Source organism: Sorex araneus, chromosome 1, assembly GCF_027595985.1.
Source record: "Sorex araneus isolate mSorAra2 chromosome 1, mSorAra2.pri, whole genome shotgun sequence".
Classification (NCBI taxonomy): Eukaryota; Metazoa; Chordata; class Mammalia; order Eulipotyphla; family Soricidae; genus Sorex; species Sorex araneus.
Genome location: NC_073302.1, coordinates 41,023,644 through 41,046,713, shown reverse-complemented (window position 1 = coordinate 41,046,713; position 23,070 = coordinate 41,023,644). Strand labels below are relative to the sequence as shown.

The 23,070-nt window shown below is 50.3% G+C and overlaps 1 protein-coding gene across 1 annotated transcript in view; it reads right to left on the bottom strand.

Annotated features, from left to right (window-relative positions):
* Positions 1-9,271: 9,271 nt before the first annotated feature.
* The window catches only part of B4GALT1 (beta-1,4-galactosyltransferase 1), a 69,709-nt gene continuing 55,910 nt past the window's right edge, over positions 9,272-23,070 (bottom strand). Inside the window, exons 3-6 of the mRNA XM_055140602.1 lie at positions 19,275-19,462; positions 15,982-16,104; positions 12,205-12,309; positions 9,272-12,043 (exon numbers count right to left, since the gene is read on the bottom strand). Coding sequence (XP_054996577.1) covers positions 11,911-12,043; positions 12,205-12,309; positions 15,982-16,104; positions 19,275-19,462 — 549 coding nt within the window. The 3' untranslated portion in view covers positions 9,272-11,910. The remainder of the gene's footprint in view (positions 12,044-12,204; positions 12,310-15,981; positions 16,105-19,274; positions 19,463-23,070) is intronic.

Below are 23,070 nucleotides of genomic sequence, written 5' to 3'. Positions count from 1 at the left end.
TTATTTCTGCTTCAATTTCCTTACTAGTATTGGCCTATTTAGGCTATTTCTCTTCTGTTCAGAATTGGAAAGTTATGGGAGTGGGGTGATAGCATAGCGGGTAGGGCATTTGCCTTGTACGCGGCCAACCTGGGTTCGATCCCCGGCATCCCATAGGGTCCTGAGCACCGCCAGGAGTGATTCCTGAGTGCAGAGCCAGGAGGAACCCCTGAGCATCGCTGGTGTGACCCAAAAAGAAAGAAAAAATGAATCATAGTCAATGGCAGGTCGTTGCCTCGAGTGCTCCTCAGAATTGGAAAGTTGGATGAGCCTCAGAATGTATCTATTTCTTCTGTTTTCCAGCTTAATGGCATTAAAATGTTCATATGTGGTGGCAGAGTTCAGCCAGCTCATGCAAGGCCAGCGCCCTACGCACTGTAATCTCTCTGCAATCCTCTCTGCTGTAAATTTTATCATTCCCCTCCTAATTACTCCGGGTACCACTTGTTGTTATCCTAGTTTCTTGCAAAGATGTTCATTTATTTGAGCTTTTTTTTTTTTTTCATTGATTTGCTCGAGCAGGCACCAGGAACATCTCCATTGTGAGACTTGTTGTTACTGTTTTTGGCATATTGAATACTCCACGGGGAGTTTGCCAGGCACTGCTGTGCGGGCGGGATACTCTTGATAGCTTGCTGGGCTCTCACAGAGGGATGGAGGAATCGAACCTGGGTGGACCGTGTGCAGGCAAACGTCTTACCTGCTGTACTATCACTCCAGCCCCCTACCTGAGCTTTTTCTTGCTTTTTTATATGAGCCTGTATTGCTATGAACTTCTTTCTTTGTATTGCTTATGCTATGTCCACAGATTCTAATCTGGTCTTTATTCTTTTTTGTTGTTGTTGTTGTTTTGGCTTTTTGGGTCACACCCGGCGATGCACTAGGGTTACTCCTGGATTTGCACTCAGGAATTACTCCTGGCATCCTGGCAGTGCTCAGGGGACCATATGGGATGCTGAGAATCGAACCTGGGTCGACCGTGTGCAAGGTAAACGCCCTACCCACTGTGCTATTGCTACAGCCCCTTCATTCTTTTGTTTTTTTTTTTTGTCTTTATTCTTGTTTGATTCCAGCACTCTTTTTAGTTCTTCTTCAGTGTCCTTTTTGACCTTAATGGTTGTTCAATGGCATGCTGCTTAGTCTCCAAATGTTTAAGTTCCCCCCAACTTTCTTTTTTGGGTAATTTCATCATAGCATCATGAGTTAAAATGATACTTGATATGATTTCTATTTTTATGATTTTATGGAGATTTGATTTGTGCTTAGCATGTGGTCTCTCCTGGAGAATGTTCCCTGTAAAGAATATGTACTTGGCTTTTGGGAGTTGGAAAGTCCTGAACATGTCTATTAAAAACAGTTCTTCCAAACTCCTTTAGGACTGTTGTTTCCTTATTGATTTTGTCTGGTTGATCTGCCAGTGATGAGAGTGGAGTATTAAAGACTCCCACAACTATTGGGTTGCTGTCAGTGTATTTTCTCAGGTTTATTAAGAGTTGCTTTACAGAACTTAGCTGGACTTTCATTTGGTGCATATATGTTGAGAAGAAATAAGTCCCATTGTTGAATCAATCCCTTAATAAATACATAATGTCCATCCTTATTACTTTTTTTTTTTTTTTGCTTTTTGGGTCACACTCAGCAGCGCACAGAGGTTACTCCTGGCTCTGCACTCAGGAATTACTCCTGGCAGTGCTGGGGGACCATATGGGATGCTGGTAATCGAACCCGGGTCGGCCTCATGCAAGGCAAACGCCCTACCCGCTATGCTATCGCTCCAGCCCCCAACCATCCTTATTACTTATTACCTTAAGTTTTAAACAAATATTTCCTGAAACAAAGTCTCTGTGCTTTTTGAGGCTACTGTTACCAATCTAATTGTTTTCCAGCTTGACTGTCAGTATGTTTATGGTGAGAGCTCAAAACCATCTCTTGCAAACAGCAGAAGGATGGGGTTTGTATCCTGATTCATCCAGTGACTCTGTGCCTTTTGACTGGTGAGTCGAATCCACTGACATTTGGAAAAACTGATTTTGGTTTTGCTTTCGGAGGAGGGTGGCCCATACCTGGACAGGCTCAGGAGCTGTTTCTGGCTGTTAGCAGGGGTGTCCCAGCGGTGCTCAGAACACCAGATGTGGTTCTAAAGATGGAACGGGTAGGGACTGCGTATAAGGCAAGTTCTTTATCGTCTCTATAGCCCTAGGTAAATTGTTGCCAGAAAGGAATGTGTTACCATTTTCCTGAAGGGATTTTGGCTGCTTTGCAGTTTGTCATTATTTCTTTGGCTTTCCTTTATTTTGTCCACTTGACTTAGATATTGACTGCTTTCATCTGCCATTTCCAGTTAGCTTTTTCCCCCTAAGTATTTTGCTTTGAAAATTCCATGTAATGTATAACTGGTGTTCTATGTTTATTTCCTTTTTTTTTTTTTTAATTATAGCAAGTGTGTCTTGGGTTCATTCTGGAAATCCTCCTGAATGCTACCTTGCTTTCCACCATTTTGTGTTTTGTTTTTTAGGCTACATTCATTGGTGCTCAGTGGCTACTCCTGGCTCAGTGCTCAGGAGTTGCCTCTGAAAGTGCTCAGGGGACCATATGTCGTGCCAGGCATAGAACCTGGGTGGGCTGCATGCAAGGCAAGTACCCCACCCACTGCATTGCTATCCAACACCGTTTATGTTCTTTATGTATCTTTCTATTTCACAGTGGGGTACCTTGTCATTGATGGAAGACATGAAGTATTTCTTGTAGAGCCGGTTTATGAGCCACAAATACCTTTAGTTGTTGTTTCTCTGAAAATGTTTTATCACTCCTCAGATCTGAGTGATAACCAGACAGGACAGAGGACTGTCTGTTGGTGGTTCTTTTCACTCAAGACTTTAGACATAGCATACCTTTTTCTTTCTGTTTGCCGAATTTTGAGAAGTTCAAGGTGAATCTTAGGGATTCCTTTATATGTGAGTCTTTGCTTTTCTCTTGCTGCCTTTAGGACTTTGTATTTTTTGCTATTAACAGTATGTCTTGTGCTTCTGTTTGGATTATTATACTTGCAAGTCTTTGGACTTCTACATCAAGGCACATAACTCCTTTTTAGATTGGGGGACATTCTGAATTATTATTTCTTCCACGAGCATTTCTTGTTCTTGAATCCCTTGATGCTAATGTTGTTTCTCTTAACACTGTTCTATAATTCTCTTGTTCTATTTATGCTTGTTATTATTTTCCCTCTTCTTTATTGATGATATCCTAGACCTTATTCTTTTTTTTTAGTTTTATTGAATCACCGTGAGATAGTTACAAAACTTTCATGTTTAAGTTTCAGCCATACAATGATCAAACACCCATCCCTCCACCAGCACACATTCTCCACCACCAATGTCCTCAATATTACCCACCCCTTTTCAACCCTCCCTAGTCTCCATGGCAGATAATTTCCCCCATACTCTCTCTCTACTTTTGGGCATTATGGTTTGCAATACAGATACTGAGAGGCTATCACGTTTGGTCCTTTATCTACGTTCAGCACACATCTCCCATTCCAAACGATTCCTCTAACCATCATTGATTTAGTGATTCCCTCTCTATTCCATCTGCCTTCTCCCCTAGCTCATGAGACAGGTTTCCAACTATGGAGCAATATTCCTGGCCCTGTGTCTACTCTGAGACCTTGTTCTTAAGGTCACTTATTAAAATTTCAGTTTCTTCCATTCCGCTGCCAAGTTCTGCTGTGTTATCTTTTTGCTCTTCTTTCTCCTCTTTCCCCCTCCCTTTCTTTTAATCCCTCCCCACTCCTCTCCCTCATCCCTCCTTTTTCCTCCTTCTTATTCCTTGATTTTGGAGTAGAAAATTAGGCCATGCCTGCCTGTGCTTTTGGGTCACTCCTGGCAGTGCTCAGAGGACCTCCTGGTGCTTGTTGACTGAACCGGCATCTTCTGCATGCAAAGCCAGCACTTGGCCCTTGGAGCCATCTCCCTAGCCCTCCACTAATACGTTTTTAAAAGAAAGTATGAGGTTTTTCCATACTTTCTTTTAAACTTTCTCCAAGCTTATTGATGACCTCTGCCCTGATCTCTTCATTTTGTTGAACATTGATGGAACTGTTGCTCAGAAGTCTGACTTAGGCAGTTCAGAAACGTCTGGCAGGGGGGTCTTTCTGGGGTTCTGTCCCCATCCATGGGTGAGGGTAAAGTCCCTTTCTTCCTCCCGTCTCCAAGGAAGGCCGGTGGTGGTGATGCCCCACCATGCCAGACACCAAACCCGGGATCTTACCCATGCAAGGCATGTGCTCTACCCCTGAAGCCATATCCCTCACCCTTAGTTTAGGTTGCTGTTTTGGGGAGTGGGGGTGCTGGAGTGGGGGTTTGGGCCATGCCTGGCTGCATTCAGGGCTTACTCTTGTGCTCAGGGATCACTCCTGGTGGTGCTCAAGGGACCATATAGGATGCCAGAGACTGAGCCCGGGTTTGCCAGGTGCAAGACAAATGTCCTACCCAGCGTACTATGGTCCACGCACCTAGTAGACCTTTAAGAGTCCTTCCTGCAGGGTCCAAGGCAGCCCTGGATGGGAAGAGCTGCAGAGCGGAGTCTTGCTTGGTTTGGAGTCACAATGGCTCAGTGTGTAGGGGTCACTCCTGTTGGTGCTTAGGAGAAACTGTGGTTTCTAGGGTCAAATCTGGGGCTTGCGCAGGTAAAACTCCTGTCCTCTGACCTGTGTCTCATTTGACCTGGTCTTGCTCTAGCTACAAGGGAAGACTTAAGGAAAGTGACTTCCTTCCAGGTGACCTTATGTGAGATAAGGAAAAAACAAATAAGCAAACAAACCCAGCCCAAGACTAAATGGGAAATGGGCGAGACTCTGGGGAGCCCTGGGGTGGGCGCTGTCTCAGGACTCACTGGTAGAGTGAGTCCTGAGACAGAAGAGGGGACTCAGGCCGAGAGGGACACAGACCCATGACGGGAGAGGCAGGGGAAGCTGTGGGGGCTGCAGTGTGTGTGCCCTTCTCCTGGCCGTCACCCCAGCTCTCTGCCCAGTGACCCAGCACACATTTTGCTGAAATGAAGGTGTCCTTGCATGCCACATTCCTTTGGTTTCTACTGATCTTGTCTCTTCCGTGACACTCAGATCTGCCGTGCTGGTATAAGTCCCCAAGGCCAGGGGAGGCAGCACGGACCCCCCCCTGGAGACTCTGCAGAGCCTGTGAAGCTTGTTTGATCACACAAACTTTGTTTTCTTCTTTCTTTAATTTCTTCCTCTCTCCCTCCCTCCCTCCCTCCCTCCCTCCCTCCCTCCCTCCCTCCCTCCCTCCCTTCCTTCCTTCCTTCCTTCCTTCCTTCCTTCCTTCCTTCCTTCCTTCCTTCCTTCCTTCCTTCCTTCCTTCCTCCTTCCCTCCCTCCCTTCCTTCCTCCTTCCTTCCTCCTCCCTCCCTCCCTCCCTCCCTCCCTTCCTTCCTTCCTTCCTTCCTTCCTTCCTTCCTTCCTTCCTTCCTTCCTTCCTTCCTTCCTTCCTTCCTTCCTTCCTTCCTTCCTTCCTTCCTTCCTTCCTTTCTTCCTTTCTTCCTTCCGTTTCTCCTCTGTCTCTTTCTCTGCTTCTATTTCTGTCTCTGCCTGTCTCTGTCTCTTTCTTTTCAAGGTCACACCTGGTGATACTCGGGACTTCTTCCTATTTCTTCCTGTTACTCCTGATGGAGCTCTGGATACCATATGGGATGCTGGGGGTTGAACCTGGGCAGGCCACATGTAAGGCAAGCTCCAGACTCGCTGTACCCTCACTCGCCTCTTTTCTTTCTGAGAGTCAGTGCTAGTCCCCAGGGAGCACTGACCCTTGGGAACTTCTGTGCTCCCGGCTCCTGTGAGGAACATGAAGGGGTGCCTGGCAACATTCTCTCTGCCCCAGCACACGCCATGGCCCCTCTTGCCAGCATCTCGCCCCGCTTCCTCACATGCTCCTGTCACCGCAGCAGGCACCCATACCTCACCCCAAGAGTCTCCTCATCCTCGGAGGCCCCTGCTGACTGAGCACCAGAGGACAAGTCTGTGATTGGCACCCCAGCCACTTCTCCCTCGGGAAAGAGATACTGGGGGGCTGGAGGTGCCCGCCAAGTCCACAGATGTGACTATGGCACTCTGCTGGGCTCAGACTCAGTGGGGCCCTGTGTCCCATGGGAGGTAGAGGACTAGTGACAACCTCTGCATGAACTGATGACCCCAGGAGTCTGTCCTTGAGGGCACAGTTCCAATGCCTCAGGTGAAGGGGCAGGGAGGCAGCAGACCCTGGTGAGGCCCTGGAGCCTTGGAAAAGGGGTGCGCATTTACTTGAGGGTCACACGCCCAGCAGCCAGTTAGCCCCAGTGACATGCCCTCAAGGAGGAAAAAGGAAGGTCTCCAGCACACCTGGCCTGTGCAGGTGTGCAGGTGTGTAGGGGGTAACACACTATCTGGTTTGTCAGCACCTGTGCCTTCGAAACAAGTGAAACAAATGTTCGTTGTGTATGATGCTAAGTCCCAGGCATGTGCTAAGAACTCACTGACTCATTGACTTCCTAATAGCCCTGTTCTGCCCACTATACAGATGAGAACACAGAGGCAGTTTTGTTTATGCTGTGTCTGAAATTCTCAGACCTGCTAAGACTTGGCAGAGTCTCTTGCCCCCGTGCCTGGCTGTCTTCCCCGGGGCCCCTGGAAGGGGGTGAGCTTCAGTTTCCCTCCCTGCCCCAAGCAGAGCTCCCGTGACTGAAGACCTCCGGAGCCTAGCCACAGCCATGCCCAAAGCCCCTCTCCACACATTTGGATAATCCTCACGCATAAAGGAACTGGCAGAGGAACACAGGTGTGTGGGACCTGGGGCTGAGAAACTCTAAGCCTGCTCAGATCGGGACTGGGCCTCTTCCGCCCAGATTCCCCATTTTCCAGTAGCTAGGTGGTCACATTCAGGGACTGCCACCGGTGCTGTGTAATCGCACCAGCGGCCAACATCCACAGACTATAAAACCAAGCTCCAGGAAGACATCTTATAGCCTACTTCTCCCTCTGGGAGAACCTGGCAAGCTACCGAGAGTTTTCTGCCCACATGGGAGAGCCTTGCAAGCTCCCCATGGTGTATTCATATGCCAAAACCAATAACAATGATGGGTCTCATTCCCCTGACCCTGAAAGAGCCTCCAATGTGGCACCATTGGAAAGGACAAGTAAAGAGAGGCTTCTAAAATCTCTGGGCTAGGACAAATGGAGATGTTACTGAGACCGGTCGAGAAATTCGACGATCAATGGGATGATGATGATGATGATGCTAAGACTTAGAGGTGGTATGTGAGTCCTGGTATTCTGGTCACTCTTTTTAAAATTTTTATTATTATTACTTTTTAATTGAATCACTGTGAGATAGTTAGAAAGCTTTCATGTTTGAGATTCCGTTATAAATGACTAAACACCCATCCCTCCACCACTGCACATCCCCCACCACCAATGACCCCAGTATCCCCCCCACCTCCACCCGCTGCCCCATCCCAGCCCTCCCCCTGCCTCTATGGCAGACAATTTCCCCAACACTCTCTCTCTACTTTTGGGAATTATGTTTTGCTAGAATTTTCCCGCCACCATTCAAGCCTGCCTGCAGGGGCAGACGCTAGATCATTTATTGTCTAATACTTATTTTGAATATCACGAGCTCTATCCTAAAAGCGGCCGCGCTTCTGGAATTCTAGATTGTAAATGGTTGGGTTCCAGAGACATCTCTAATCCATTTTGGGATTCAAATGGGAGTGCCTGGACCAGGACTGTTGGTGCTCTAAGATGGTGCCCAGAGGCAGATTGTGGGTATGACAGCCAGGCTGCCGAGCAGGCGGGGACCGGGGAAGGGACGGCCTGACTCCTCTGCTACCAGGCAGCCTGGAGACTTAGTCCTGGAACCCGCATACCTGGGCCTTGCTTGTGGAAGCTCTTGGTCACCGGGATTCCATCTGGAATAGGCGGGGAGGCTGCACCTGCTCCACCTGGGGTGCCCCAGGGAAATTGCCTCGGTGTGGGGCCTGGAGAGATCTCCGGCGCTGTGGTCTCTTCCGGGAATTGCTGCTGTGTCTCTGGACCAGGGCTGTTGGTGCCTCTGGTCACTCTTACAGGCACACACCTGGGCCATTACATGTATGTTTTCGTGTGCAGATCTGTGTGAAATGTGCCTTTGGGGAAAAGGGGCAGGTGCTGCCCTTAGAGCTGGGAAAGCCCTGGAAGGCAGAGGGGCTGGAGTGAGTGCAGAGGGCAGGGCATTTGCCTTGCACACAGCTGACTGGGGTTCCATCCCTGGCACCCTATACGGTGCCCTCAGTTCTGCCAGGAGTGATCCCTGAGCACCGCCAGAATTTTTGGCCCCAAAACCAAAAATAAAATAAAATTTAGTTAAAAAGCCCTGGAAGGCAGTGTGAGGCCTGTGTCTGAGCCCCAGGCCAGCTCTGGGCTCCTGCCTGCAGAAGGACACGCTGACGTGGCCAGGGCAAGCTCTTGAGGGGCTTCCCTCCTGCTCTCATTCCACAGTCCCAGCAGCTCTCAGGCTGGGTAGGGAGTCGGGGAAGGGGGGGGGCACTCACACTGGCCTGTTTGGGGTGGGGACCTGTTCCATCTGACCCATAGGGAAAACGTGCTGGGGCCTGAGCCCAGGGACTCAGGGCAGGAGGACACCCCAAGTATTTAGTGTTTCAAGTACCTGGGTCACAACTAGGACTGACCCTTTCCAACATCTGCTTAAATTTTCTGGGGGTGGGGATGAGGCTACAACAGAGAAGCTGGACACTGGCCAATATCACTGTTTCCTATTTGTATTGAAGTGAGACCCTGTGGACGCTTGGTGCTACGGGGGTACCAGACATGATGCCAGAGGTGTCTAACAGGGAATCTAAATAGCTATAAGCAAGGCAAGAGCTTTAACCCCCGTGCAATCTCTCAGGCTCCTGGGTAATAGGACTGCAGGGTCACTTGGGGATGAACACCTTGTGTGAATGACACTATGGACTCTGAGAAAGTTTAAGCATTGTTGAAACCAGCAGGATGTGGCCAGAAGGGCTTGGGGGTGTTCCGGTCGCTTAGAAGTATCCCAAAACTTCTCCCAAGTGGGTGCTGGTGAGGGGTTCAGCATTGCTTTAGTCCCAGTTCCTTTCAGCCTGGATCAGAATTGCCCTCCAGTACCATCAGGGGTGGGGACTACCCCCCGCCCCCCCAATGCAAAAGGCGATGACAACAGTTACAAAGATAGCATCATTTATTCACGTTATATTTGGATCATAAAGGCAGAAAATACAATCGTGTTTTCAACACCAAGATCAGGCATTTCCCTCCCCCGCCCACTGAAAAAAAAAAAAGGTAAAGAAACTCATCTGCATACAGGGGAAATCAAAGCTCACAGCACAATTGTCCAGCACAGGTGAGCTGCTGCCCCGGCGGTGTGGGGTCCCTGCCCCCCCCAGCCCTGAGCTCAGTGGGGACCAGGCCCAAGCTGAGAGCCAGCACCTGCATTTCTGTTCCCTCCTGGGCCGCCATCTCTGCCCTCATATCATTCCCAAAGGCCACTGGACAGGGTCAGCGGCTACAGGAGAGATAAAGGGAAGGCAGAGGCCAACTTCCCGGAGAAGGAGTGGCTTCCTGAGTGCCCCAGGGACGAAAGGGGAGCGCCGACAGCAGCTCAGGACCTGGGGAGTGTCCAGGCGCTGGGCCTGGGCACCCCCACCAAGAGCACCAGAAGGTCAGCAGGTTCTTGGCCCTGGTTCCAAGAATGAACCACATACACAACGATTCCAATGGAACAGAAAGAGGAATAAAGGCCAGTATTTTGTTTGAAGTGTAAAGTCCCAAAGAAGTGACCGCCTGGGTCGCTCTCTCCTTTCTCTTAAGGCACTTTGGAGAAATCAGAATTGGGGGTGGGGGTGGGGGGTCCGAAAGAGGACCCTTTATTCTTTGCATTTCCCAAAACTCCCTCCATGTGGCCACTCTAAGACTTATCCACATCGGCACCAGGGAAGGGGGAGGGGACAGAAGAATACTCTTCACAGAGCCCAGCTGCTTCTCAAATCCTTTCCAACCAAACAAAGGTTGGGACGCGGGGGGTGTGGGGGTGATGGCCCAAGTTAGCATCTGAGATGCTCTAAAATGATAAAGGCACAGGTAAAGTTGGGGTGGGGTGCCAGCTCAGCTTGCACCCCCCCCACCCATGGAAAGGTCAGGGTTTGGTGGTGCAGCTGGAAGCCCTTCACCAGGCTGGACCCAGGCAGGGTGCTCAGTGGCATAACTGGGCATCTCACCACAGGCAGGCTCGAAGCCCTCCCAGTCAAGGTGGGCTCGGGGAAGCACCCCTGTGGGTATCCTCCCTGGAGTGGGAGCACCTGGTAAAAAACCTGAGGGAGGAGAGGGAGGCTTTAAACACCAGAGGGGTCTTAGAGAATTGCAGCTGCATTGCCCTGTCTACGTGGCATGGGGGATGGTGCCCAGGGCCTCATGCACTTAAGGTCAGTGTGCCTGGCCACTGAGCTATACCCCCAGCTCCCGAATCTCTAATTAAAAGGCACATTTGGGATGGAGAATGAATAGTTGGTTTGACCCTGAGTGCCACAGGCCAGTTTTAAGGAGGCCAATGAAGGCTAAGGAGGGGTAGGGAGGAGGGTAGGGAGGAGGGAGACAGCAGCGGGGAGGGGCAGCAGAGGACTAAGGCCACTGAAGGCTGGTGCACAGTCTCACCGCTGTCACTGCCAACTCCACAGCCCAGGTTCCCAAAAGAAGATCCCAGGAGGATGCAGAAAGTGTCCAGCAGGTCCTGCCTCCACCCAGAGGCCCTGCGAGCAGTTCTGACTAGTCTGACCCTCATCAAGAAAACTTAAGAGGGATTTTTTTCTAAGTCATGTTTTGTCAGCTAGACGGGAAGCCCATTTCTGGCCAGTACTGCATACATTATTTCTGCCACCCCCCACCCCCCGGCCCCAAAATACTCATTCATCCCTGCCCCCATATTTAAAAACACCACAATACAAATATACAGGAAATTCAAGTTTACAGAGTATGCTCAGAAAAAATAAACTGTGACGATTTAGCACTAGACAGCTATGCAAATCTGGATCAACACAAAAATCAAGCTAGATCATAATTAAAACTATTTGTTCTTTCTTTAAAAACACTACAAACTGCCATATTAAAAAAGTCTTTACATTCAGAAATCAGACAATCTGGAGAAAGGCATTCGAGTTTGGGGACACCCCAGGCTTCTGCTCTGATGAGGAGAAATGCCTGGGAAGTCACACGTTAGCAGGGTGAAAAAAACCTAAGGCTCAAGTTTTAAAATCCCTTGGCTAAGGCACACACAGAGAGACACCCCCGTGGGTTACACAAACTGATTGTAACAGCTGAATACACCTACAGGGTGAGGGGCTGGGAAGAAAACAATGGTGGGGACTGTGTTTTTCTGTCAAAAGAAGCTGATCAAAAAAACCCATCATTTCTATTTCAGCAGCACTCTCCCATGTTTTGTAAAGTCATAAGAATACCACGACTTAAAGCAAAATTCTTATTTCACAACAAGTTAGCAGTTGATCCCGGGAATGTGTCCCATGGTCACCAGCTGCTGGACCCTGTCCAGCTGTCTTTGGGATGACACAGCGATAGTGCCGAGGATTCCTGAGGGCTGACAGTCGCTACACTTAAAACCGCCCTGTCGTGTTGATACGTCACGTGCCGAGCTAAGGCGGGGATGAACTGCCCCACTCTGGCTGCCTGGAAGGGCATCCGAACGGTAAGTCATGAAGGCCTATCGCTGATGGGTAAGGACGAGAGGGACCAGCCCGGTGGATTGGCAGGATGCGGCAGGAGTCCTTGCCTCTTTAGGTTGCTTATTGGGGCACCAAAATGCTAGCTCGGTGCCCCGATGTCCACTGTGATTTCGGTGTACAAAGGGAATCTTTTTGTGTTCACCACGCGGTAGCTGAGTGAGTTCAAACCATCAGACAACATTGTCTCCTTCGTGTGCGCAATGCGGTCAAACCTGGAAGGGAAAAGAAAAGGCCAGGGTTGGTGCCGGAACAAATATTTCAAGGAAAAAAACAAACCAACAAACCAAAAACCTAAACCAACATTTGGACCTCTTTGGCCTCCCTTGCACCTCCCCCCTTCCTAAAGAAGGAATAGGAAAGAGCACACATGTACCTTTGAGGGTTGGGGTCATTTTTCTTGTCTCTCGAGTGGCGGATCATCCGACACTTCCCGACCATGGCGTTGGGACGGGATATAGACATACCTTTGAAATGTAACCTGTGAGAAGGCAAGAGACGCATGGTCACCACAGAGCTACCACACCGGGAGTGGCAGCCCCGGGCTGCAGGATTATGTGGTCCCTTCCACCACACTCTGGCTGTGCGTGCCCATGGATTAAGCGCGCACACACACACACACACACACACACACACACACACACACCCTGGTTCTGCAGTTAGTTGGGGTAACTCTGAGGCACATGTGTGTCTGCGTGTGTGTGTCTGTCTGTGTGTGTGTTTCTGTCTTCAGAGTACTCACAGGGTTTTTTGTTTTGTTTTGTTTTTTTACTTTTTGGTCACACCTGGTGATGCACAGGGGTTACTCCTGGCTCTGCACTCAGGAATTACTCCTGGCGGTGCTCAGGGGACCATATGGGATGCTGGGAATCAAGCCCAGGTTGGCAGCATGCAAGGCAAACACCCTACCTGCTGTGCTATCTCTCTAGCCCCTACTCACAGGTCTTGACACCAGACCTGTCCATGCTAGGACAGAGGGAGGGTGGGAGGTGGAGGCTGTGCACCATGGGAGGAAGAAGCAACCAGACCGACTTGAGCAAGGCCAGGCAGAGCCAAAAGGGGAGGAATGCCGGCTTGTCCACCACAGCACCTTGGCTGGCCCAGTGCGGGTCAAGGAGGGAGGCCAGAGCAAAGGCTCGTACCTCAGGGACTAATGCAAGCTTTGCATGGGGGCTGATGCCAACGCCCAGGGCGGGAAGAGGCAGGCCAGGAAGCTGGGGGAGGTGTGAACAAAGGTGATATCATGGAGCTCGGAGCACCGGAAGGAGCAATGCCGGGTCTGGCAGGGACAGGCTCTTTCCTGCCGAGGATGATGTGTAGAAACAGATCAGGGACGGAGACCAGGAAGAACAGGGTGAAGGTTCTGTGTAGGACTTGGGGGAGTGTGGGTGAGAGGAATGAAGATCCAGACTAAAGACCAGAGAGCCGGGAAAGGAAAGTCCGTCGAGGGGCACGACTAGCTGCGCTCCCCCCCGCCCCCCGCCGCTACAGCATAACCCCCTGTGTGGCACCCAGTGAAGAGGCTTAAGAGGAGACAGGCCCTCTGCCGCTCAGGAAGCTGCTCACACCGCTCAGCCGTCTAGCTTCTCCGCGCCCTTGCTCCTGCCTGCCTGCATGGCTGCCCTCTCCCGCCCCTCCCAATGCAGCCCTGTAGGCCACAGTGGCCCTGGAATCCAGCATGCCCAGGGGCAGTGCTGGGACCTTGTGTCTGCCGGGGTCACATCTCCAATGCCCTTTGGGCTAGCTGGCACTGTGCCCTGTATGTACCCGGCACTTCAGTGAAGTGCCCGCTTGGGGGTCTGACCATAGCTTAGTGGCAATGGTGTCTGAGCTGCAGTTGGAAGGCTGAGAGTTCGGTCTCTGGCATGGCCCCACAGGCATGATCCTGGCAGCAGTGCCTCAGGGCTTCCTGGGGCCACAGGGAGGCCTGTGATCTTCTGTACCTGGCAACCCGGAGAGTGCAGGCAGGCAGCGTGACGAGCACGAGAGGCTCAATGACTGTCCCAGCCAAGTAGGCACCACCTTTGGTCAGCACAACAGCAAAATGAAATGGGAAAAAGGAATCTTGGGCGGAGGGGTAAAGTGGATGGGGAGGTTGGGTCACATCCAGCTGTGCTCAGGGGACCATATGGGGGGCCAAGGATTGAACCCAGGTCAGTCACTTGTATGGCAAGAGCCTTCCCTACTCTACTTTTTGCCAGCCCAACCCCCATCCCAGCCCCAGGAATCAATTTATCAATGTTTTCTCTTTTCTCTCTCTCTCTCTCTCTCTCTCTCTCTCTCTCTCTCTCTCTCTCCTCTCTCTCTCTCTCTCTCTCTCTCTCTCTCTCTCCTCTCTCTCTCTCTCTCTCTCTCTCTCTCTCTCTCTCTCTCTCTCTCTCTCTCTCTCTCTCTCTCTCTCTCTCTCTCTCCCCTTCTCCACCATAGCAACTTGGCTGGCCCAGCGCAGGTCACCCTTCCCCCCTCTTTTGGGGCCATACCCAGTGGGGCTAGAGAGATAGCACAGCGGGTAGGGCATTTGCCTTGCACGCGGCCGACCCAGGTTCGATTCTTCCATCCCTCTCGGAGAGCCCGGCAAGCTACTGAGAGTATCCTGCCCGCACAGAAGAGCCTGGCAAGCTACCCGTGGCGTATTTGATATGCCAAAAAACAGTAACAACAAGTCTCACAATGGAGACGTTACTGGCGCCCACTCGAGCAAATCAATGAACAACAGGACGACAGTGCTACAATGCTATTCTTAGGGATTACTCCTGGCCTCTGGACCATATGGGATGCTGGGGATCAAATTCACGTTGGGCCAGGTATGAGGCAAGTGTCCTATCTGTTAATACTACCTTTCTGACCCCAGGAGTAAAAAAGAAAATTTTTTTTTTTACAAAGCAAGCACCAGCAAGCTCACACTCAATTTTCTTTAGAGCCTTTTTACAAAGACAAAGCAAAGTTTTCATACAAAACTAATCTTGAATAACACTTTCCATTCATTTGCAAATAAGAGGCACTTTGCTCCAGGGTAAACATGGCAACAGGGTGTACAGTTACAGCAACCACCCTAATTCGACTCAAGTCTGTTGTCTTTGGGAGGGAGAAGATAATTTTCTGAAAGTAGGGAGCTGCCAGGGTTTCCCCACTGTCAAGGAGAACTGGGCTTCAAATGCCAGTGACGGATGCTTTTATGCCACGGGGGCACTAAGAACTCCTGGCATCCAATTATGGAGTGCAGGATGACATTGCTTTGTCCTTTCCCCCCTTGCCACAAGGAGTTTAGGTTTATCAGGTCACACCCATCAAGGTGCTCCCAAGTCACCCCCATTCCTTTGTCTATCTGCAACCACTTTTTTCTTTGCTTTTTGGGTCACACCCAGCGATGCTCAGGGGTTTCTCCTGGCTTTGCACTCAGTAATTACTCCTGGCGGTGCTTGGGGGACCATATGGGATGCCGGGGATCGAACCCGGGTCAGCCACGTGCAAGGCAAACGCCCTACCCGCTGTGCTATCACTCTGGCCCCTGCAACCACTTCTCTATGCTCTCTTCCCCAACCAGTTAATCAACCTTTCCCCCTAATCAGACTGTTAATTTGTAAGATCAGATCTTTCAGGACACTGAACTTATACTGTAAGTTAATGTTGCCTTTCTCCTCTGTGTGTCTTTTGAATAGTTTACTTTAAAGCAATGTTCCTTTTGTATAGACACAAGAAGACAATATTATGCCTTTATAATTTGGGATTTAATTGTCTTCTTATGTCTATACAAAAGGAACATTGCTTTAAAGTAAACTATTCAGAAGACACAAGGAGAGGAGAAAGGCAACATTAACTTACAATAAAAGTTCAGTGTCCTAGAAAGATCTGACCTTACAAATTAACAGTCTGATTAGGGGGAAAGGCTGATTAACTGGTTAGGGAAGAGAGCATAGAGAAGTGGTTGCAGATAGACAAAGGAATGGGGGTGACTTGGGAGCACCTTGATGGGTGTGGCTGGGACTAACCTAAGCTCCTTGTGGCAAGGGAGGAAAGGACAAAGAAATTTCATCCTACAATGGAAAGCCTCAGAGCCTGGATGGGGGCACCTGCGCCTGTGTAGCCATGACTGTTAATCAAAACTCTGGAAGGGTCGGAACGCTGGGAAGGAGAGCAGAGCTGTGAGCATTACCTGTTATAGATGTCATCATCTTCACCTCCCCAGCCCCAGTAATTGTTCGGAAATCCGTTGATGGTGAGAAACTGCTGTTTACTGAGAGCAGAGACGCCTCCGAAATACTGAAGGTAAGGCAGGCTGTGGGGAGAAAGAGACACACAGCAGTTAGCTACTGCTAATGCGACTTTTTCAAAATCAAGCTTGCTCAAAAGAGAAACAATGTTTCTTTGTTTTTTTTTCCCAAGGACATCAGACTCAGATTATTTTAGAGAAGACAAAGATACAAAGATGGACAGCCTTTCTCCTCTTCACAGGAAGATCATGTTGCTTGTGTGGTTATGAGAAAACCATGGCAAGAGCATGTAAGCCCATTCTTCCGCCTGGCCAGGGGGCGTGTCCACTGTCCTGCCCACCACCCGTCCACCAGTCCCTCTGTGGGTTGAACTTTCTCCTGGAGAGAGACTAACCTTGATCCAACACAAACCCCACCAGTCAAGGGAGTATATCTTTTTTTTTTTTTTGCTTTTTTGGGTCACACCTGGCTATGCACAAGGGTTACTCCTGGCTCATGCACTCAGGAATCACTCCTGGCGGTGCTCAGGGGACCATATGGGATGCTGGGAATCGAACCCGGGTTGGTCGCATGCAAGGCAAATGCCCTCCTAGCTGTGCTACCGCTACAGCCCCTCAAGGGAGTATTTCTAAAAACTGGCTCAAGCAACAATTTCTGAGAAAGTTCTACGATCTCATTTAGCAAAAGTGTAATTGACAATCGATCTGAACTTACTCTCTTTCTTTTGGGTGCTCAGGGGGTCTGGGGGAGCCCTCCCCAGTGATATTGGGACTAAGAGGACTCCCAGCTCCAGGATGTGGTGCTGTTGCCAAGAAGAAATGCCGGGAATGACCCCAACCAAACTGGCAGAGCTGGGGGTCTCCTGGAATGTCATGCAACGATGCTCAGGAAACCATGTGTGGTGCTAGGGATCAAACTGGGGTCAGCCACATGCAGGGCAAGTGTCTTAACCCCTTACTTATCTCTCTGGCACTTGACACATTTTCTAGCAATAGGCATCTTGGCTCTCCTCCTTGCAAACCTTTCAGCATCTCGAGGTTTCATTGGTTAGAATGGTGGACTTGTGGGGATTGCAGAATAATAAATCCTGAGGAGCAACGGTAAAAATTAGGGCCTGTCCAGAGGTCAGCCAAAGGCCTTCTTGTGGCTTTGTGACAACCTTGGGCACAGCTGCAAGCCACACTCAGGCTCTTAATGGTGGAATGCAGAGAGACCGAAACCTCTTCCACAAAATAAGGAACCCTTTGACTTAGACTTTGAGAAGGAAGTCAGCCAAACTGTAGAGAACTTATAGGAGAAAAAGATGCAATTATTATTTTCAAATCTCTTAGGGATTCTGAGTGCAAGTTCCCACAAGCAAAGACTCCTGTTTTCATGAACCTAAGGAAGTCTGTCTATAATTAAGACTTACCACTTAATGCCAAGTCAGTCACCAATTACCTTATCTCACACTACAATCTGTTTTCAAGTCAGAGTTGGACAAGACAGGATTTTGAAAAAAAAAAAATCACTGGGTTTTTTCTGGGGGAGGAAGAGGGGGAGGAGAACCTGGGACTACACCCGGAAGTTCATTGCTCAGGGGTTATTCCCAGCAGCGCCTGAACCTTATGGTTCAAACCTGGGGCTCTGACATGCAAAGCCGGTGCTCTAAGCCCTCGGAGCCATCTCCTGGGCTTGGAAAATGTTTTTACCTACACGGCTCTTAGTCCCTTCCAGGAGAAACCCACCACACTGATGGGCACGGGATCCACCGCTCTCTCTCACACACCTGCAAGAAATGCTCTGTTCCCAAGCCCAACTAGTTGTGGGTGAAAGAGAAACAGCTGAGGAAAGAATTAGGTGCGCATCACCATGCTTCCAGGTGGCAATTACCAGGGGCTGGGGGATGAGCCTGGGAACCTCAAAAGAGAAGAAGGTGACACTGAGTGTCAGAAGGGAGGGATGTTCCCCCGCCCCCACCTCCTTTATTCTTACTTTGCTTTTGGGGCCATGCCTGGCTATGCTCACACAAGAGAGAGCTTACACCTGGCTCTGTGCTCAGGATCACTCCTAGCAGGGTACAGGAGTGACCCACGGGTGTGTCGTGAATTGAGCCCAGCGTGGTTGTCTGCAAGCAGGTGCCTTACCTACCGCACCATCACTCTGGCCCCCATTTCAGCCCTCGAACACCTCAAGCTTACAGTCTGAACACCTAAGGCCTTCAGAGTAGCCCTAGTTTATCTCGAGCCCTCATGCCTCTAGCCGGGAGAGGGAACGGCGTGCCAGCTGAGTCTGCAAGGAGGCAGTGCTGCCTCTCTCGAGCCCGAGCCTGGCTGCCCGCAAGGCAGAAGCCCCTGCGGAAGCAACACGGAATGCCCAGGATACGGGCAGCACAAAACCTGGAGCTGAGCTGACTTAGAGCGGAGAGCAAGAGAGGTCAGGTTACTCAACCAGTGATTCAAAAAACAAATATCATGTTAATAGGAACATCAAATAGTGGAATACCAGATCGCCTCCCTCCCCTGACGAAGTGCTCTGCATTGAAACAGGTCTGAGCTGGTCTCCCCGCTAGAGGTGGGGACATCTGGATGGTGTTTGTTGTTGTTGCCTTTTTTTGTTTGTTTGTTTTTGAGTCAGTGTGCTCTTGGGAAGCAGAATCAGGTTCTGATGTCATCTTCTCTTTGGGGGGTGCAGGGCGGGGGTTGGAGACCATACCCAGCTGTGCTCAGGGCTTACTTCTGGCAGAGCTCACAGAACCCTAGGTGACACTGGGCATCAAGCCTGGGTGAGCAGCATCAAAGTCGCCCTCTCCACCCTTTCCTTTCTGAAGTGGGTAGAGACATCTGCCGAGGTAGGCAAGCTCAGAACTGACTGGAGGAAACTGGTTCCAGTGTGCTTCCCCAACTGACCGGGTCTAATGTCTCTTTGGAGTCTAAAGATGAGAGCCATCCTCCACATTAAACACTTCCTCACTCAGGCTGGAGAGAGAGCACGGGGGGTGGCCTTGCACGCAGCGGACCTTGTTTTGATCCGTGGCACCCCCCCACCCACCCCACTACCACCACCAGGAATGAGCCCTGAGCACTGCCGGGTGTGGCCCCAATCCTACTCCACCCCACAAAAGAAAACAAAACAAACACCCAACTCTCAGTGAAGGGTTTTCCTCCAGGCAGGCACTCCTGGGCCTGTGGAGCAGCATTTCCTGGTCTTTGTGGCCACAGTGCGTGGTCGCCACAGACTGCTGAGGGCCGCTCACCTGTATCCAAACTTGTCCATAGCAACGGAAATGTGCCGGGGCTGTGCAAAACACCTGTAGGTGTTGCGGTCATCCATGGGAATGAGGTCCACGTCGCTAAACACGAAGCAGTTGTAGTCGTAATCCTTCAGAGACTCCTGGAAGCCGATGTTGAGGAGCTTAGCCCGGTTGAACATGACTTCTCCGTCCTAGTACAGAAACAAAAGTTGAGGCATCAGAGGGGCACACAGAGACCAGCGGCCTGTCCACTTCATGTGGTCTCTTGGTCCCCCTCAAGTCTAATTTCTCTGTCCTCCCTGTAGAGATCAAGCCCAGGTGACAGGTCCCAGGGCAGCACCCCAGTTCTAGGGAATGCACCTGGGGCTCTCCTCACTAGAAGCAAGAGATTGCACTGCATGATAACAGAAGCTTCTAGAGGGAACAGGTTCCAGAAATCGTGGTGTGCCCACCTACTAGAGTTCTTTCTAATAAAAGGAAGCTCTACCAGGAAATGATCTTCGAGATAGAATGGTTCGGTGAAAAGGTACCAACACTCCCTTCGAGGAAGAGGCAGTTTCTGGACGGTACACAGGCACATTCTGGGAAGGGCACCCAGGAAACGGGTGCCTCCAGCACTTTCTGCTTTCCTGAGCCTTCCGCAGTTGGCTGTGGTGGGCTGCATCCCACACTGTGCAAAGTGCCAGAGAAAGAGGAAGAGCCCAACTCAGTCCTTGCTCCCCGGGAACTCACAGTGAGTGGTGGGAAGCCGCAAGGGGTAGGCTGGAGCTTTTCAGGGCAACCTCCCCTGACTCCCCAAATGCCAGGTCTGTGGATGGAAAGGCACTTTATATTTTCCTTAACTTGTTTAGTTTTCAGTCTCCGGACTAGAATGCAATCTCAAGGAGGGCTGCGATTTTTGACTTTTTATCTACTCAATGCTTTCAACACTTCCTGGCGCACAGGAAGAGCTCAAGAAAATAATGAAGAATGGAGGACGGATGGATGAATAAGTAGACTGATGGATGGATGTGACACGCAATGGCAGAGGGTAATATTTTCAGGGAAGTATACACACACACACATACACACACACTCACACGTACCCTCTGCAAAGGTTTAAAGTGTTACCAGCATGGGTCTCTGTTCTTACCAACTCCCATGGCCCCCATCAGTAAGGACAGTACCATCAATGACGCTCACCAGCCCGTTCCCTCTCTGGCTCCCACGCTAGTCTCAGTCTTCCCCAAACGCCAAGACGCTAAGGTTGCGGGAGCCACAGTGCCACACCCAAGCCCAACACCCCAGAACTGCCCATGAAAGTTCTCCTTCTTCTTCTTTTTTTTTTGGGGGGAGGGGTCATGCCTGGTGATGCACAGGGGTTACTCCTGGCTCTGCACTCAGGAGTCACTTCTGGCGGTGCTCAGGGGACCATATGGGATGCTAGGAATTGAACCCGGGTCGGCCGCGTGCAAGGCAAATGCCCTACCCGCTATGCTATTGCTCCAGCCCCCACAAAAGTTCTTTCTTAGTTATCTCTTGGAGTACACAACATCAGGGGGCTCGGCTTTGTGGGAGAAATGTGGAGTTCCTTCAGGGCCTGTCCTAACAAAGTTGGGATATGTCCAACTTCCTCTCTCCTGAGAGAAAGCCTGGAAACGAGCCTCCATGAGGCATCTGACACTCAGGTGGGTGCCTCAGGGAACCACAGCACTTAAGCAAGGTAAAGAGGTACCAGGAAGTTGGATAAGCAGGTAAGAAAATGCTAAGTGAGCTAAGCAAACACCTCAGGGAACAGCTTCTTCCTCTGCTCCAGACGGGTACCTCTGCGAGCCTGGCGAAGCGAGAAAGCAGCAGCGTTACCATTTATCTTGGCTCTCCCTACAGTGCAGAGTCACTGATGATTCTTCTGTGTGAGTCGTAGGGCAAAGGAAAAAAAAAAGTTCAACACTTCAAAATTGCCTGGGTTAAGTACAAAGCGGCAGTTAGATCATTCTCTTGGTCCCCCCACCGCCTTTAGTGAAGCAAGGAAGTTTTTATTGAATGAAATTGATGCAAAAAGATGTGAAGTGATAAAATATGTGTTTAAGAGAGAGCCCGGGCTTCTTCAGAGTGGAAATAGGCAAGCAAGGATACAGAGACGCAAGCAAGCAAGACAGAGTTCGCAGGAGAACCTGGGCTTGAAGAGCAAGTTTATAATCTAAGTTCTTACAGCAATAGAAGGCCTGAGCTCACAGGAATAAACTTCCCATGCATGGCAGAGCCAGTCAATCACTCCACATTCTTGGGAAACCTTCACACCAACTACTCTGTTCTCCCCACATCTTTTGGGGACAGGGAAAAAGGCGAAGTTTTTCCCAGGCCCACGAAGATCCTTAAAGAGTTAGTCACACCTCAACACTGCTCAGCACAGCCCAGTCCCTGGATGCTTCTGCAAGCATGTGAAAGGGCAGAGTCTCGGGGCTGTAACAATAGCACAATGGGGAGGGCATTGGCCTTGAACGCAGCAGACCCGGGTTCGATTCCCAGCACTCAGTATGGTTCCCCAAGCACCGCCAGGAGTAATTCTTGAGTGCATGAGCCAGGAGTAACCCTGTGCACCGCTGGGTGTGACCCAAAAAGCAAAAAAAAAAAAAAAGGAAGAAAGAAAAAAAGAGAAAGAAAGAAAGAAAGAAAGAAAGAAAGAAAGAAAGAAAGAAAGAAAGAAAGAAAGAAAGAGAAAGAAAGAAAGAAAGAAAGAAAGAGAGAGAAAGAAAGAAAGAAAGAGAAAGAAAGAGAAAGAGAGAGAAAGAGAGAAAAAGAAAGGAAGAAAGAAAGAAAGAAAAAGAAAGAAAGAGAGAAAGAGAAAGGAAGGAAGGAAGGAAGGAAGGAAGGAAGGAAGGAAGGAAGGAAGGAAGGAAGGAAGGAAGGAAGGAAGGAAGGAAGAACTCTTCCCTCTCCAGGATCTGGGCCCTGAGTGCTAAGACAGCGGGTGATGCATTTGCCTTGCTTGCTTCTGACCCGGGTTCGACACTCAGCACTCCATAAGGTCCCCCCGAGCTGGCCAGGAGTGATCCCCGAGCACAGAACCACGTTTAAGCCCTGAGCACAGCTGGTGTGACCCCAAAACCAACTCCCCCACCCCAACAAAAAAGAAGAAAGGATTCTTTCCTCTCTAGGACCAGCAGCTCGGGAACCGTGATTGGGTATTTCTGTAGCCTGGAGAAGAAACTAATCCCACCTCTCCCGCACATGCCTGCAACCGCTCCTTCACTGTCTCAGACACCCGGAGCTCTGGCCCACACTTTGAACCAATCAGGAGGGGTTCCCCAAACCACCTGAACTAAGCGCAAACCCTCCCTGTCTGGCTTTTACCTTTATGCTGTTGGGAGAAGGAAGGATTCTGTGGGTGTGATCACCTATCAGGGCCCTGAGGAGTATCAGCTAAATAGAAGAGAGGAAAACTATGCCTTTGTGTTTCTCCCCTGGGATCAGAGGGCAGTCAGTTCTGGACTGCTCCAGCCCAAGTGCGGGGGCATCGAGGGTAGCCCTTGCTCAGAAGCACACGGCGTACTTAGGAAGAGAGATGGGTGGTAAGTCCGGTGGCTCCCACAGGAGCTGCTCATTCCTCGCCGGGGGGTGGGCAGAGGACACCCGCGGTCACTCCTGCCCGTGCTCATGGGAGCACACTCACCGAGTGGAGCCTGCAGCTTCACTGACTCCGGAAAAAGGTTTACCAAGCACTTCCTGGCTTGCCAGGCCACGTGCACAATGGGGAAACAATTTGTTGTTTTGGCGGGGGGGAGGCCATACCTGGCAGTACTCAGGGATCACTCCTGGG